This window comes from Erpetoichthys calabaricus, chromosome 2 (genome assembly GCF_900747795.2).
Source record: "Erpetoichthys calabaricus chromosome 2, fErpCal1.3, whole genome shotgun sequence".
Taxonomy (NCBI): Eukaryota; Metazoa; Chordata; class Cladistia; order Polypteriformes; family Polypteridae; genus Erpetoichthys; species Erpetoichthys calabaricus.
In genome coordinates this window covers 8,669,273-8,685,024 of record NC_041395.2, presented here as the reverse complement: position 1 = coordinate 8,685,024, position 15,752 = coordinate 8,669,273, and the positions used below count along the sequence as shown (strand labels likewise).

General features: G+C 46.3%; 1 protein-coding gene across 1 annotated transcript in view; it reads left to right on the top strand.

The window, feature by feature from the left end:
- pdhx (pyruvate dehydrogenase complex component X) overlaps positions 1-15,752 on the top strand; it is a 409,158-nt gene that overhangs the window by 379,424 nt on the left and 13,982 nt on the right. Inside the window, exon 10 of the mRNA XM_051923616.1 lies at positions 12,408-12,472. Coding sequence (XP_051779576.1) covers positions 12,408-12,472 — 65 coding nt within the window. The remainder of the gene's footprint in view (positions 1-12,407; positions 12,473-15,752) is intronic.

Below are 15,752 nucleotides of genomic sequence, written 5' to 3'. Positions count from 1 at the left end.
GGATTCCCCGAGGGACACGGTCGAATGCCTTTTCTAAGTCCACAAAACACATGTAGACTGGTTGGGCAAACTCCCATGCACCCTCCAGGACCCTGCTAAGGGCATAGAGCTGGTCCACTGTTCCGCGACCAGGACGAAAACCACACTGTTCCTCCTGAATCCGAGGCTCGACTATCCGACGGACCCTCCTCTCCAGGACCCCTGAATAGACTTTTCCAGGGAGGCTGAGGAGTGTCATCCCTCTGTAGTTGGAACACACCCTCTGATCCCCCTTCTTAAAGAGGGGGACCACCACCCTGGTCTGCCAATCCAGAGGCACTGTCCCTGATGTCCATGCGATGTTGCAGAGGCGTGTCAGCCAAGACAGCCCTACAACATCCAGAGCCTTGAGGAACTCCGGGCGTATCTCATCCACCCCCGGGGCCCTGCCACCAAGGAGTTTTTTGACCACCTCTGTGACCTCAGTCCCAGAGATGGGGGAGCCCACCTCTGAGTCCCCAGGCTCTGCTTCCTCATTGGAAGGCATGTTAATGGGATTGAGGAGGTCTTCGAAGTATTCCCCCCACCGACCCACAACGTCCCGAGTCGAGGTCAGCAGCGCACCATCCCCACCATATACAGTGTTGACACTGCACTGCTTCCCCTTCCTGAGACGCCGGATGGTGGACCAGAATCTCCTCGAAGCCGTCCGAAAGTCATTCTCCATGGCCTCCCCAAACTCCTCCCACGCCCGAGTTTTTGCCTCAGCAACCACCAAAGCCGCATTCCGCTTGGCCTGCCGGTACCTATCAGCTGCCTCCGGGGTCCCACAGGACAAAAGGGTCCTGTAGGACTCCTTCTTCAGCTTGACGGCATCTTTCACCGCCGGTGTCCACCAGCGGGTTCGGGGATTGCCGCCACGACAGGCACCGACCACCTTACGGCCACAGCTCCGGTCAGCTGCCTCAACAATAGAGGCACGGAACATGGCCCATTCGGACTCAATGTCCCCCACCTCCCTCGGGATGTGGTCGAAGTTCTGCCGGAGGTGGGAGTTGAAGCTACTTCTGACAGGGGGCTCTGCCAGACGTTCCCAGCAGACCCTCACAACACGTTTGGGCCTACCAGGCCTGACCGGCATCCTCCCCCACCATCGAAGCCAACTCACCACCAGGTGGTGATCAGTTGACAGCTCCGCCCCTCTCTTCACCCGAGTGTCCAAGACATGTGGCCACAAGTCCGACGACACGACCACAAAGTCGATCATCGAACTGAGGCCTAGGGTGTCCTGGTGCCAAGTGCACATATGAACACCCCTACGCTTGAACATGGTGTTCGTTATGGACAATCCGTGACGAGCACAGAAGTCCAATAACAAAACACCGCTCGGGTTCAGATCAGGGGGGCCATTCCTCCCAATCACGCCCTTCCAGGTCTCACTGTCATTGCCCACGTGAGCATTGAAGTCTCCCAGCAGAACGAGGGAGTCCCCAGAAGGTATGCCCTCTAGCACACCCTCCAGGGACTCCAAAAAGGGTGGGTACTCCGAACTGCTGTTCGGTGCATACGCACAAACAACAGTTAGGACCCGTCCCCCCACCCGAAGGCGAAGGGAGGCTATCCTCTCGTCCACCGGGGTAAACCCCAATGTACAGGCTCCAAGTTGGGGGGCAATAAGTATACCCACACCTGCTCGGCGCCTCTCACCGGGGGCAACTCCAGAGTGGTACAGAGTCCAGCCCCTCTCAAGGAGATTGGTTCCAGAGTCCAAGCTGTGCGTCGAGGTGAGTCCGACTATATCTAGCCGGAACCTCTCAACTTCGCGCACTAGCTCAGGCTCCTTCCCCTTCAGAGAGGTGACATTCCACGTCCCAAGAGCCAGCTTCTGTAGCCGAGGATCGGACCGCCAAGGTCCCCGCCTTCGGCCACCACCCAACTCACACTGCACCCGACCTCCTTGGCCCCTCCCATAGGTGGTGAGCCCATGGGAAGGGGGACCCACGTTGCCTCTTCGGGCTGTGCCCGGCCGAGCCCCATGGGTGCAGGCCCGGCCACCAGGCGCTCGCCATCGAGCCCCACCTCCAGGCCTGGCTCCAGAGTGGGGCCCTGGTGACCCGCGTCCGGGCGAGGGAAAACGCCGTCCAAAATTGTTTTTCATCATAGGAGGTTTGTTTAACCGCTCTTTGTCTCATCCCTCACCTAGGACCAGTTTGCCCTGGGTGGCCCTACCAGGGGCATAAAGCCCCGGACAACAGAGCTCCTAGGATCATTGGGACACGCAAACCCCTCCACCACGATAAGGTGACGGTTAAAGGAGGGGTATATATATATATATATATATATATATATATATATATATATAATATAGTGGAATATGACCCGGACACAGACAGACGGAAATGTTGTAAGTACCCCACACATATTTATTGTGGTCTTCCATTGTTCACAAATGCTCTCACAAACCCCAATACCCCACAGTTCTGGCCAACACAATGCCTTTTCTTTATCTTCAGACCGCCTCCTTCTCTCCTCCAGAGACCTCATCCTTCTTCACTCCCGACTCAAGTTATCCTCTGAATGGAGGCAGCCCCTTTATATAAGCACCCAGATGTGCTCCAGGTGTGTTCCTGGCAAACTCCCACCGACACGCCCCAGTGTGGCGGAAGTGCCGGCTGTATCCCCGGAAGCACTCCAGGTGTCCCTGCTTTTCTTCTCCCCAGCACTTCTGGGTGTGGCGGAAGTGCTGAGGTCCATGGTCCTACAGGTATCGGGGTGACCACGGGCCCCTACAGGGTTGAGCTTCCCAGCTCTGTACCCATGGCCCCCAGGGCGGTTGCCCCCTCGTGGTCTGGAGGAGGCACAAGCCTTCCTCCGGTCTTCTTGGGCATCCTGACTAGGTATCACCTCCATCGGGGTATCACAATATACATACGTACAGTTAGGTCCATAAATATTTGGACAGAGACAACTTTTTCTCATTTTGGTTCTGTACATCACCACAATGAATTTGAAATGAAACAACTCCGATGCAGTTGAAGTGCAGACTTTCAGCTTTAATTCAGTGGGGTGAACAAAACAATTACATAAAAATGTGAGGCAACTAAAGCATTTTTTGAACACAATCCCTTCAGGAGATGCAATTGAAATTTCCAAGATAATCAAAATAAGTCGTTATGCTGTCAGAGGATAAAATATTCTGTCTGCTTACATTTTCTTTATCGTTGTCTTTACGATTCCATGAAATACAACAAGACAGTGTATTGTGACCATTTTGGTGATATTTCTGTAAAGGGACACCGTGGAGACCTGTCCTGTGCTCAAGGCCTGTCTGTTCCCCTCGCCCTCCTCTCACACGGTAAGCAGCTCTAATTGTAGGCTCAGCGCTCTGAGAAACAGCCGTACTTGTCAAGTGAACAATGCCGCAGCGCGCTGTAATTTATTTGTGCCTTTCCCATAATTTATGGCGCCAGCAGATCTGTTTCAGTTCCTCGGCCCTCTTTAGGCCCTTCCTTTACACTTGTGCAATCATTTTTCATTTATCTAGTAGCGGTTTATAATGAGCGAGAGATTCCCCCATCTCAGGGGAGTCGCTGTAAAAGAATAAATCTCATCTCGACAAAAAAGAGTTGAGCCTGCGTCTACATAAGCAAACAGAATGTGAGCGGAGCATGGGAACGGGACGGAGCTGAAACCCCGTGTTTATCCTGCATCTGTCAGACGGGAGTAGAGGGGATGGCAGCCATGAGACTCGCTCAGACGTGAACATAGTGGTCAGGCCCTTATGGAGAATGGAGTTTGATGAAGTTCTTGCTTGTGAATCGCTAGGAATTCTGAAGAGGGATCATTCGGCAGCATATATTTGTAGCAAAATGTGGCGTCCCGTACCCATTTGAAATGGTATGACATAAAAACAAACCAACATCTCAGGTCCACCCTGCGTGGAGTTTGCGTGTCCCCCTACCATGTCTGCATGGATTTCCTTTGGGTTGAGTTGAGTGAGTTGGCAGTGCCCCATTGGCCCTAGTTGTGTGTGTGTTCACCCTCTGGGGCACTGGTACCCTCTCCAGGTGTTGTTCCTACCTTTGCTGGGCTGAGCTCCAGCTGCCCCACGGCCCTCCTCAAGATGACGTAGGTTTAGGAGATGGACACGTTCAGGCCCGGCCAATACTTGGATGGAAGACCTCCTAGGAAAATCTTGGGTTGCTGCTGGACAAGAGGTGTTGGTGATTCCAGCAGGCGCCGCTGACCCTGTGATCTGTATGTGGATCTCACACTGACCAGACCAGTTTGAGTTCTGAAGACGCCGTTTTTCAATTTGTTTTATTTACTAATTTTTTAATTTATTATTTCCCCAATTCTTTACTCAGCCTTTTCCCAAGAGAGTGCGGACTAAAGTTGTAAGGTACACCCATGTGTTTCGTTTTGAGGAGCCTAATAAATATCAAGTCCAGCAGATTATCAGGGTGGCATTTTCTTACTCTTACTCTGTGCACGCAATGGCAGGCTGTCGTAGTTGGGGATTTTTGCATTTACTTGCACCCGGGCCCATGCTCCTACATATTATGGTATGTTTTCTGTGCTTTTGTATGTACTGTATGTCAAATGCATTTGTCCTTAACTGAAGTGCTATCAGTGTTACTCGACCATGTTCTTCAGGCATCCCAAACGTCACAGGTGCAATGGTGGCACAAATGAAGGAGGTGTAGGCAAGGCCAGAAGTTACTTACCCTACGGTCTGAATGTGGATATCCCAATGCAGTGACGGGGGGACACTGTGCTGTAAAACTGGTGCCGTCTTTCAGATGAGACATAAAACTGAGGTCCTGATGTCCTGTGGCCATTAAAGATCCATGAGAATCCTTCATAAAGAGCAGGGCGGGTCTCGATGTTCAGCTTAAGTTGCCCACCACAGTCTGCTCATTCCAGCCCCTCTAATCATCCCCTGTGTCTGATTGGCTAATTATCTCTCACACCACTTCACCAGCTAGTGGGTGAAGTGACATTACAGGGTCAGCTCAAGTTGTTCGGTTGGGAGACAAAAGTCCAAGAGGCGAGATTGCGCTGGTTTGGACATGTGCAGAGGAGAGATGCTGGGTATAACAAGAGAAGGGTGCTAAGGGTAGAGCTGCCAGGAAAGGGGAAGAGAGGAAGACCTAAGGGAAGGTTTATGGATGTGGTGAGAGAGGACATGCAGGTGGTGGGTGTGACAGAACAAGATAATAATAATTCGTTACATTTATATAGCGCTTTTCTCAGTACTCAAAGCGCTATCCACACAGGGAGGAACCGGATGACGAGGACAGGAAGATATGGAAGATGATGATCCGTTGTGGCAACTCCTAATGGGAGTAGCCGAAAGATAAAGAAGACCACTTCACCACCTAACAGCACATACTGTATGTGGTGAGTGTACTGGTGTCAAAATGACTGCCATCATAACCTCCAGGTGGGTGCTGCGCGTTGGTGGCGGTTGAAGTGGCTCCCCACTCACTGAAGCATTTTGAGTAGTGAGAAAAACACGATATAAATGTAAAGAATTATTATTACGGATTGATGGATCTGTTATGTGAGATGAACTGGGCAGATAGTGATGAGCCGGACGACAGATGTCTACTGTGCAGGCTTATCTGTTATAGCAGAGCTGTCGTCATTTGTCTCAGTGGCCTACAGACTGGTGGACATCACTGACTAGCTAAAGTTGCACACAATACGATAAATGTCACCATTCCCATCTTCGGAGTATCGGGCACAAACAGGGCCATCTTAAGAGCATTGTAGGCCCCCGGGCAAAGCAGTGCACTCTGGTCCCTACCTACACAACCACTCACAGGAATTAAAATGGAAATGGTCGATAAAATGAAGCATATATTTACTGGTACTCCCAACAAAATCAGTGTAAAAACATGCTGTACAGCAAAGATTAATCAACTCAAACATTTGAACAATATAAATGACACTTCATTGGTGAACCATACAGATGGAGATGGCACAGTATGACATCCATCCATCCATCCATTTTCCAACCCGCTGAATCCGAACACAGACTCACGGGGGTCTGATGGAGCCAATCCCAGCCAACACAGGGCACAAGGCAGGGAACCAATCCCGGGCAGGGTGCCAACCCACCACAGGACACACACAAACACACCCACACACCAAGCACACACTAGGGCCAATTTAGAATCGCCAATCCACCTAACCTGCATGTCTTTGGACTGTGGGAGGAAACCGGAGCGCCCGGAGGAAACCCACGCAGACACGGGGAGAACATGCAAACTCCACGCAGGGAGGACCCGGGAAGCGAACCCAGGTCCCCAGGTCTCCCAACTGCGAGGCAGCAGCGCTACCCACTGCGCCACCGTGATGCCCACAGTATGACACGACTATGAATTATTTATTGTTAATCAAGTGGTCAACAGAAACACTTGAGATATTTCTTTGCAGAGAATTGAGTTGAAGTGACGTCACCATATACTCTCTTACGGTATGTTGTGCGTGAGATCCGTAGACACATGATGTTGCAGAGGTGGCCGTGATACTAAATCAGAGGCGAATGTCCACTTGTAACACAATAACAAATATTTATAGTTTAGTATAGTCGAGTATTTATTTATTGACAGCAAGTCAAAGATTAGCATGGGGCCCCCTGGCAACTGCCCAGCGTGCCCGTGTGTTAAGACGACCCTGGGCACAAAGCAGGAACAGATCCCTGGACCAGCTTATCTTTCTCACACACACAAGGACCAACTTGGAATGGCTAAGTAATACAATACAATACAATTTATTTTTGTGTAGCCCAAAATCATACACAGACAGACAGATAGATAGATAGATAGATAGATAGATAGATAGATAGATAGATAGATAGATAGATAGATAGATAGATAGATAGATAGATAGATAGATAGATAGATAGATACTTTATTAATCCCCAAGGGGACATTCCCATACTCCAGCAGCAGCATACTGATATAAACAATATTAAATTAAAGAGTGATAACAATGCAGGTATACAGACAGTCAATAACTTTGTATAATGTTAATGTTTACCCCCCCCGGGTGGAATTGAAGAGTCACATAGTGTGATGGAGGAACAATCTCCTCAGTCTGTCAGTGGAGCAGAACAGTGACAGCAGTCTGTCGGTGAAGCTGCTCCTCTGTCTGGAGATGATCCTGTTCAGTGGATGCAGTGGATTCTCCATGATTGGCAGGAGTCTGCTCAGCGCCCGTCACTCTGCCACAGATGTCAAACTGTCCAGCTCCATGCCAACAATAGAGCCTGCCTTCCTCATCAGTATGTCCAGGCGTGAGGCGTCCCTCTTCTTTATGCTGCCTCCCCAGCACACCACCACGTAGAAGACGGCGCTCGCCACAACCGTCTGATAGAACATCTGCAGCATCTTATTGCAGATGTTGAAGGACGCCAGCCTTCTAAGGAAGTATAGTCGGCTCTGTCCTCTCTTGCACAGAGCATCAGCATTGGCAGTCCATTCCAATTTATCATCCAGCTGCACTCCCAGATAATTAAACGTCTGCACCCTCTGCTCACAGTCACCTCTGATGATCACGGGGTCCATGAGGGGCCTGGTCCTCCTAAAATTCACCACCAGCTCCTTGGTTTTGCTGGTGTTCAGGTGTAGATGGTTTAAGTCGCACCATTTAACAAAGTCATTGATTAGGTTCCTATACTCCTCCTCCTGCCCATTCCTGATGCAGCCCACCATAGCAGTGTCGTCAGTGAACTTTTGCATGTGGCAGGACTCCGAGTTGTATTGGAAGTCTGATGTATATAGGCTGAACAGGACCGGAGAAAGTACAGTCCCCTGTGGTGCTCCTGTGCTGCTGACCACAATGTCAGACCTGCAGTTCTCAAGACGCACATACTGAAGTCTCTCTTTAAGATAGTCCACGATCCATGCCACCAGGTATAAATCTACTCCCATCTCTGTCAGCTTGTCCCTAAGGAGCAGAGGTTGGATGGTGTTGAAGGCGCTACAGAAGTCTAGAAACATAATTCTTACGGCACCACTGCCTCTGTCCAAGTGGGAGAGGGATCGGTGTAGCATGTAGATGATGGCATCCTCCGCTAACCACCTTCTCCTGGTATGCGAACTGCAGAGGGTCGAGGGCGTGGCGGACCTGTGGCCTCAGGTGGTGAAGCAGCAGCCGCTCCATGTTCTTCATCACATGTGACGTCAGAGCGACAGGCCGGAAGTCATTCAGCTCACTAGGACGTGATACCTTTGGGACTGGGGTGATGCAAGATGTTTTCCAAAGTCTCGGGACTCTCCCCTGTTCCAGGCTCAGGTTGAAGATGCGCTGTAGAGGACTCCCCAGCTCCAACGCACAGGCCTTCAGCAGTCGTGGCGATACTCCATCTGGACCCACTGCTTTGCTGGCACAAAGTCTCCTCAGCTCTCTACTTACCTGGGCTGCTGTAATTGTGGGTTGGTGTAAAATCACACAAGGAGTGCCACCATGGGCTATAACAGGCCCTGTCTTTTGACAGCTCAGCAGCCATGACTGTCTAAGAAGACAAGAAAAAAAACAATGGATACCTTTGGAAAGGCAGTTCAAAGAGAGACCCCTTTCCAGGTAGGTTGGGTGTGCAGTGGGGGTCAATACAACACAAGACACAGAACAGAACACAAGTCATCCTCAAAATCTGTGTGTAGAGTGTGAGAGGAAATCCTAGCAGGCAAGAGGCGAACATTAAATCTCTCAGAGCGAGAACAGGTTTGCGATTCAAACAATGGAGTCTGGATCCTTGAGTCCATGGTGTTCTGGTACAGGGAATAGAAGAGGAATCTGAACTGGAACCAGAAGAAAAAAAAATCAAAATTCAAGCGAAATCGTTTCCAAAAAATCCAACCACAGAGCCTTCAAACCCAAAACTCTTAGTCAAAATAACGTATCAAAATTGTCTCCATAACCCCAAAAATTCCAAATGAAATGGGCAGGGAAATCTTCTTAGTCTTGATTGAGCAGGAAGCAGATGAGTAGACCTTTTATCCTGTTGTGTGTGTGTGTGTGATGGCACAAGTGTGCACACTGCCATCGGATTTCTGTAGCGTTGCGATGTGATCACATCAACAAAATGGCGGTGAGTATAAGAAATAAATGGCTTCGGGAAATGATGCGAGCATACTAAATAACAAAGAATAAAGTGAGGTCTGAGGTCCGGGAGGAGAGAAAAAAACAACAAAGAAAGAAAAATTCCAGAGGGCTGGAGAATAAAATTGGGATTGCTCTCCCCTCGACTTTCTCGTGCACTCAGATATGGGGATGGATATTTGAGGAGTAAACCGCAAGGCAATGGTTATATTTTTATATTATGTACTTTAAAGAACCATCAACAACATATCAAATCAAATTAATAATATTGAACAATTATTATAAAAGTAAAGTTGAATAAATCGAACTCTGCAGCTGCATGAATAAACGGTAAAGTACCACTTCCAGTTAGAGGAAAGAGCCCAAAAGTTGATAGAAATCGATGTTTTGTATGTAATACTTGTATGCAAAATTTGGTTTACCTCAGTGAAAGCGAACTCAAGTTGTCGTGTTTACACACACGCGCACACACACATCATTCCAAAAATGGTATTTTCGGAATCAAGGAGGTCTAAAATGTTGAGATTCATCAAAAGTCTCGACTTTGAATCTTTGGACAATTACGATACATTCCCTATACGAGAAAGTAAAAAAAAAAAAGCAAAATCTGCAGGGGTTCCAAGGCCACGAAACCACCCAGCCCTGACTAGGCATTCTGCCTAACATCGATGATCTCAATCAGTCGTCAGGGTTTTCGGGCTTCACGTGGAAGAATTAGATGATGATGGTCATGTGGACCTCTGGCTTTCAATCCATCAATGTAGGGACAGCATGGTGCTCTGATCAAGTGGTGGTGGTGGGCGCCGATCGCCACCACAGAAAGCCGGAAAAAGTACAGCAGAGAAAGTAGGGGATAGTACAGATTGTGGATATGCATATACAGGATATCAGAGTTACACTAAGATGAAGCTATGAGAGATAGATAGATAGATAGATAGATAGATAGATAGATAGATAGATAGATAGATAGATAGATAGATAGATAGATAGATAGATAGATAGATAGATAGATAGATAGATAGATAGATAGATAGATAGATAGATAGATAGATAGATAGATAGATAGATAGATACTTTATTAATCCCAATGGGAAATTCACATTCTCCAGCAGCAGCATACTGATACAATAAATAATATTAAATTAAAGATTGATAATAATGCAGGTTAAAAAACAGACAATAACTTTGTATAATGTTAAATGTTAACGTTTACCCCCCCGGGTGGAACTGAAGAGTTGCATAGTTTGGGGGAGGAACGATCTCCTCAGTCTGTCAGTGGAGCAGGACGGTGACAGCAGTCTGTCGCTGAAGCTGCTCCTCTGTCTGGAGATGATCCTGTTCAGTGGATGCAGTGGATTCTCCATAATTGATAGGAGTCTGCTCAGCGCCCGTCGCTCTGCCACAGATGTCAAACTGTCCAGCTCCATGCCTACAATAGAGCCTGCCTTCCTCACCAGTTTGTCCAGACATGAGGCGTCTTTCTTCTTAATGCTGCCTCCCCAGCTCACCACCGCATAAAAGAGGGCGCTCGCCACAACCGTCTGATAGAACATCTGCAGCATCTTATTGCAGATGTTGAAGGACGCCAGCCTTCTAAGGAAGTATAGTCAGCTCTGTCCTTTCTTGCACAGAGCATCAGTATTGGCAGTCCAGTCTAATTTATCGTCCAGCTGCACTCCCAGGTATTTATAGGTCTGCACCATCTGCACACAGTCACCTCTGATGATCACGGGGTCCATGAGGTGTCTGGTCCTCCAAAAATCCACCACCAGCTCCTTGGTTTTGCTGGTGTTCAGTTGTAGGTGGTTTGAGTCGCACCATTTAACAAAGTCATTGATTAGGTCCCTATACTCCTCCTCCTGCCCACTCCTGATGCAGCCCACGATAGCAGTGTCATCAGCGAATTTTTGCACATGGCAGGACTCCGAGTTGTATTGGAAGTCCGATGTATATAGGCTGAACAGGACCGGAGAAAGTACAGTCCCCTGTGGTGCTCCTGTGCTGCTGACCACAATGTCAGACCTGCAGTTCCCAAGAGAGAGAGAGAGCCATGTTAAATTATTGAGTTGTTAGCAGTTTGTTAAAGTGCTCCACCATATCAGCCTGGCAAATTTCTACTGGTCAGCTATTCCAGATTTGAGGTGCATAACAGCAGAAGGCCGCCCGCCTCACCACTTCTTTTAAGTTTAGCTCTTGGAATTCTAAGCAGACCCTCATTTGAAGATCTAAGGTTACGATTTGGATTGTAAGGTGAGAGCCATTCTGGTATATAGGATGGAGCAAATTATTGAAGGCCAGACATCTTCCATCTAAGAATTATGGAGGCTGCTGTGTTCTTGGGAAACTTTAACGCTGCAGACATTTTTCTGTAGCTTTCCATAGATCTGCGCCTCAACACCATCCAAGCTCTGCTGGCTTCATCATTGCTGACCTTTGGGACCTTCTGTAGACAGAGGTGTGTGCCTGTTGAACTGACCACAGGTGGACTCCACACAAGGTGTAGAAACATCTCAGTGGTGAGCAGTCGAGGAGATGAACCTGAGCCAGACTTTTGGCGTCATAGCAGTGGATCTGAATTCTTGTGCCAGTGGGATATTTCAGGTTGAGGTTGGCAGCATGCGCTGATGGCATGTTGCCACACCCAGCACATGACAAACCACTGGTATCTCAGGTTTTGTTTTGAATATATTTGAGAAAATTCCTTAAAACTGTTTTTTTTTTTTTTTGCTTTGTCCTTCGAGGTGTATGGAGGGCTACGTGATGAGGGAAGAAACGAATTTAAACGATTTTAGGATAAGGCTGCAGCCTAACAACATGTGGAAAACAAAGAGAAGGGGTCTCTGAAGACTTCATGAAGGCGCTTTATGGCTCTTCCTGATGCACATTCGCCCCCACAGTTCAAACACATGTTTGTTAACCTTTATTGTGCATGTGGCTGTTTTTGACTCTGGGGGGGGCCCTGTGATAGACTGGACCTCCTGCTTATTTGCTTATAAAGTGTCATTTGTCTCCAGAGGAACTTAAATTGGGTTCATCTTGTTGGAACGCAGATGTGTGAAAAACGTAATGTTCTATGAAGTGCCATTAAGGTTTGTTTTTTAAAGAAAGTCATGTAACCCAAGAAGTGTCTTTACATTCCTGGGAGCAGCCTTGACCATTGTGTGCAATTCCAGGTGACCTTCGTCAATTATTAACTCTGTCAAAAACTCAGGCTGGCGGGTTTGATGGCGTTTACTAGGCTGACTTTTTTTATTTTTATTTATTTTATTTTTCTTCATTGTCTAACCTGCCAGTCTTTCTTTATTTCTTTGTAGGTTTTGGCTCAGAAAGCACGAGACGGAAAGCTGCTGCCCGAAGAATACCAAGGGGGCTCATTTAGGTAAGACGGCAGTCGGAAATCTTGGATGATAAGGTCTGCCCAAAAGTCTAACTAATAACAGCTTTATTGCGTATCCGTTGAAGTAATGTTATACTTTTATTGTTCTTATGTTATGTGATTGAGTATTTTCCTGGCGAAATTTTCGGAATTAAAGACACCCCAAAAGGTTTTCACCTGAAATGAAGGCTATTAGGAGACATAGGATAGGCAAACAGAGTATATGGTTTTATTACAATAAAACAGTAACACAACCCAATACGGCCAAATTGGACTGAGCCCTGAACAATTCAACAATCACAGTTTATATAATCATTTCTTATCATCATCACCTCGCTCAAACCAAATTATTTGCTGTTGCCTTCTGACTCCCCTCTGCACCTCGCCAGCTGGTATCCCAAGTTCTCATGGGGACCACCATTATCTCCTGACTTCCTTCTGCAGCTGGCCACCGGTGTTTTTACTGTCTAGATAGATAGATAGATAGATAGATATGAAAGGCACTATATAATAGATAGATAGATAGATATGAAAGGCACTATATAATAGATAGATAGATAGATAGATAGATATGAAAGGCACCATATAATAGATAGATAGATAGATGTGAAAGGCACCATATAATAGATAGATAGATAGATGGATGTGAAAGGCACTATATAATAGATAGATAGATAGATAGATAGATAGATAGATAGATAGATAGATAGATAGATAGATAGATAGATAGATAGATAGATAGATAGATAGATAGATGTGAAGGGCACTATATAATAGATAGATAGATAGATGTGAAAGGCACCATATAATAGATAGATAGATACATGTGAACGGCACCATATAATAGATAGATAGATAGATAGCAAATGCACTATATGATAGATAGATAGATAGATAGATAGATAGATAGATAGATAGATAGATAGATAGATAGATAGATAGATAGATGTGAAAGGCACTATATAATAGATAGATAGATAGATAGATAGATAGATAGATAGATAGATAGATAGATAGATAGATAGATAGATAGATAGATAGCAAATGCACTATTAGATAGATAGATAGATAGATAGATAGATAGATAGATAGATAGATAGATAGATAGATAGATAGATGTGAAAGGCACTATATAATAGATAGATAGATAGATGTGAAAGGCACTATATAATAGATAAATAGATAGATGTGAAAGGCACCATATAATAGATAGATAGATAGATAGATAGATAGATAGATAGATAGATAGATAGATAGATAGATAGATAGATAGATAGATAGATAGATAGATAGATAGATAGATAGTTTATTAATCCCCAAGCAGAAATTCCCATACTCCAGCAGCAGCATACTGAAAAAGAATAATATTAAATTAAAGAGTGATAACAATGCAGGTATACAGACAGACAATAACTTTGTATAATGTTAACGTTTACCCCCACGGGTGGAATTGAAGAGTCGCATAGTGTGATGGAGTAACAATCTCCTCAATCTGTCAGTGGAGCAGGACGGTGACAGCAGTCTGTCGCTGAAGCTGCTCCTCTGTCTGGAGATGATCCTGTTTAGTGGATGCAGTGGATTCTCCATGACTGACAGGAGTCTGCTCAGCGCCCGTCGCTCTGCCACAGATGTCAGACTGTCCAGCTCCGTGCCCACAATAGAGCCTGCCTTCCCGTCCCTCTTCTTTATGCTGCCTCCCCAGCATACCACCGCGTAGAAGAGGGCGCTCGCCACAACCGTCTGAGAGAACATCTGCAGCATCTTATTGCAGATGTTGAAGGACGCCAGCCTTCTAAGGAATTTAATTTAATTTCTATTGTTCATCTTTATTTTGCTGCTTCTCTTATTTTTGATTGGCCTTGGGCAGGCAGATGTTCCTTCTCTTCTATTCTTGAGCTTTCTCTATCTTATCATTTCCCCTGCCTGGACCTTCGAGCTAGTTTATATTGGTAGCCAAAGTTATGCTTTAATTAAAAAGAAATATGGCATGTGCCTTTTATTTAATCATTTGCTTGGCAGGTCTGACTTGCATTAATATCTGCACTAAGGTTAATGCTTATATATTTTTCTACATTTATTTATGCTAATACATGAATATACTAATTTTATTTCCCATATATTACATCATCTTGACCTCGTTTGTAGCAATGCCTTTGCTGTCTATTCTGACTCACTACTCCAGCTGGTTTCTTCACGTGCTTACCATGACCATCAACATTTTCTGTATTCCGTCATTGGTATCATTCCTTGCTTCCTAGCCTTCAGACAACAGGTGTTCTCCTTATCCCCCCTTCTGTTGTCCTCAGGTAGTTTCTGGACGTCATTCTCTTTCTGTTCTATCCTTCCTTTCCCAATATTGGCAATTTTGCTTCAAACTTAACTAACAAAATGCAATATGACTAATGTCTTTATTTAACTATTTGCTTGACATGTCTAATTTATGCTAAATCTGATGCTTCAAACGCTGTTAATTACTTTTATGTCTGCTTATGCTAATACATAAATTTGTATTCTCCATAGTATCTGATATGATAACAGTGCGTTTATCACAGGCAGACACCCTGGGTTAAGGGCACAGGAGGGTTTTATTTTAAGGTTATCTTGTTGACTGCTGCAAAGAGTCTTGGACTGGATCATTCCCTGGCAACTTTTGAAACAAATGAAAATGTAAAGTATAAAAATGCCATAAACTATTGTGAACACTAGGGTGTGCCAGTAAGTCCCAAACACCAAATACAGGCACACAAGACGATCCCAGGTTCAAGCAAAGAGTGTTTTATTACACAGATACCATTTTTTACACAAACACTTAAAATGAGTCGTCTCTCCTTCCTCTCCTCTCTGCACCGCACTGCTCTTCTCCAGTCGAGTGTTGCCTTCCTTCCTCCCAGCTACAACTTGCCTGGCCAAGGCACCGTGGTCCTTTTTATTGAGGACCCGAGAGTACTTCTGGAGAGCCAGGGCTTTGCCCATTGGAAGCACTTCCAGGTAGTACAGAAGTCCCAAATAAAAAGAAGTTGACCTCCCTGCAGCGCCCTCTTGAGGCACCCTCAGAACCCAGCAGGGCTACATTTCTGGACTACAATTCCCAGCATTCCCTGCTGGTTTCCAAACGGGCACCGATATCCAGGGTTGCTGCCATCTAAATCCTGGGGTATTAAACGGCCCCCCAGACACAGCGCATTCCTGTCCTTCTCTTTGATCCTGGACAGGAAAGGAACCACAAGTAGAACCGGTCAGGACGCCTGTCCATCTGCCTGGGTGTTCCCGTCCAGGGTAAGGG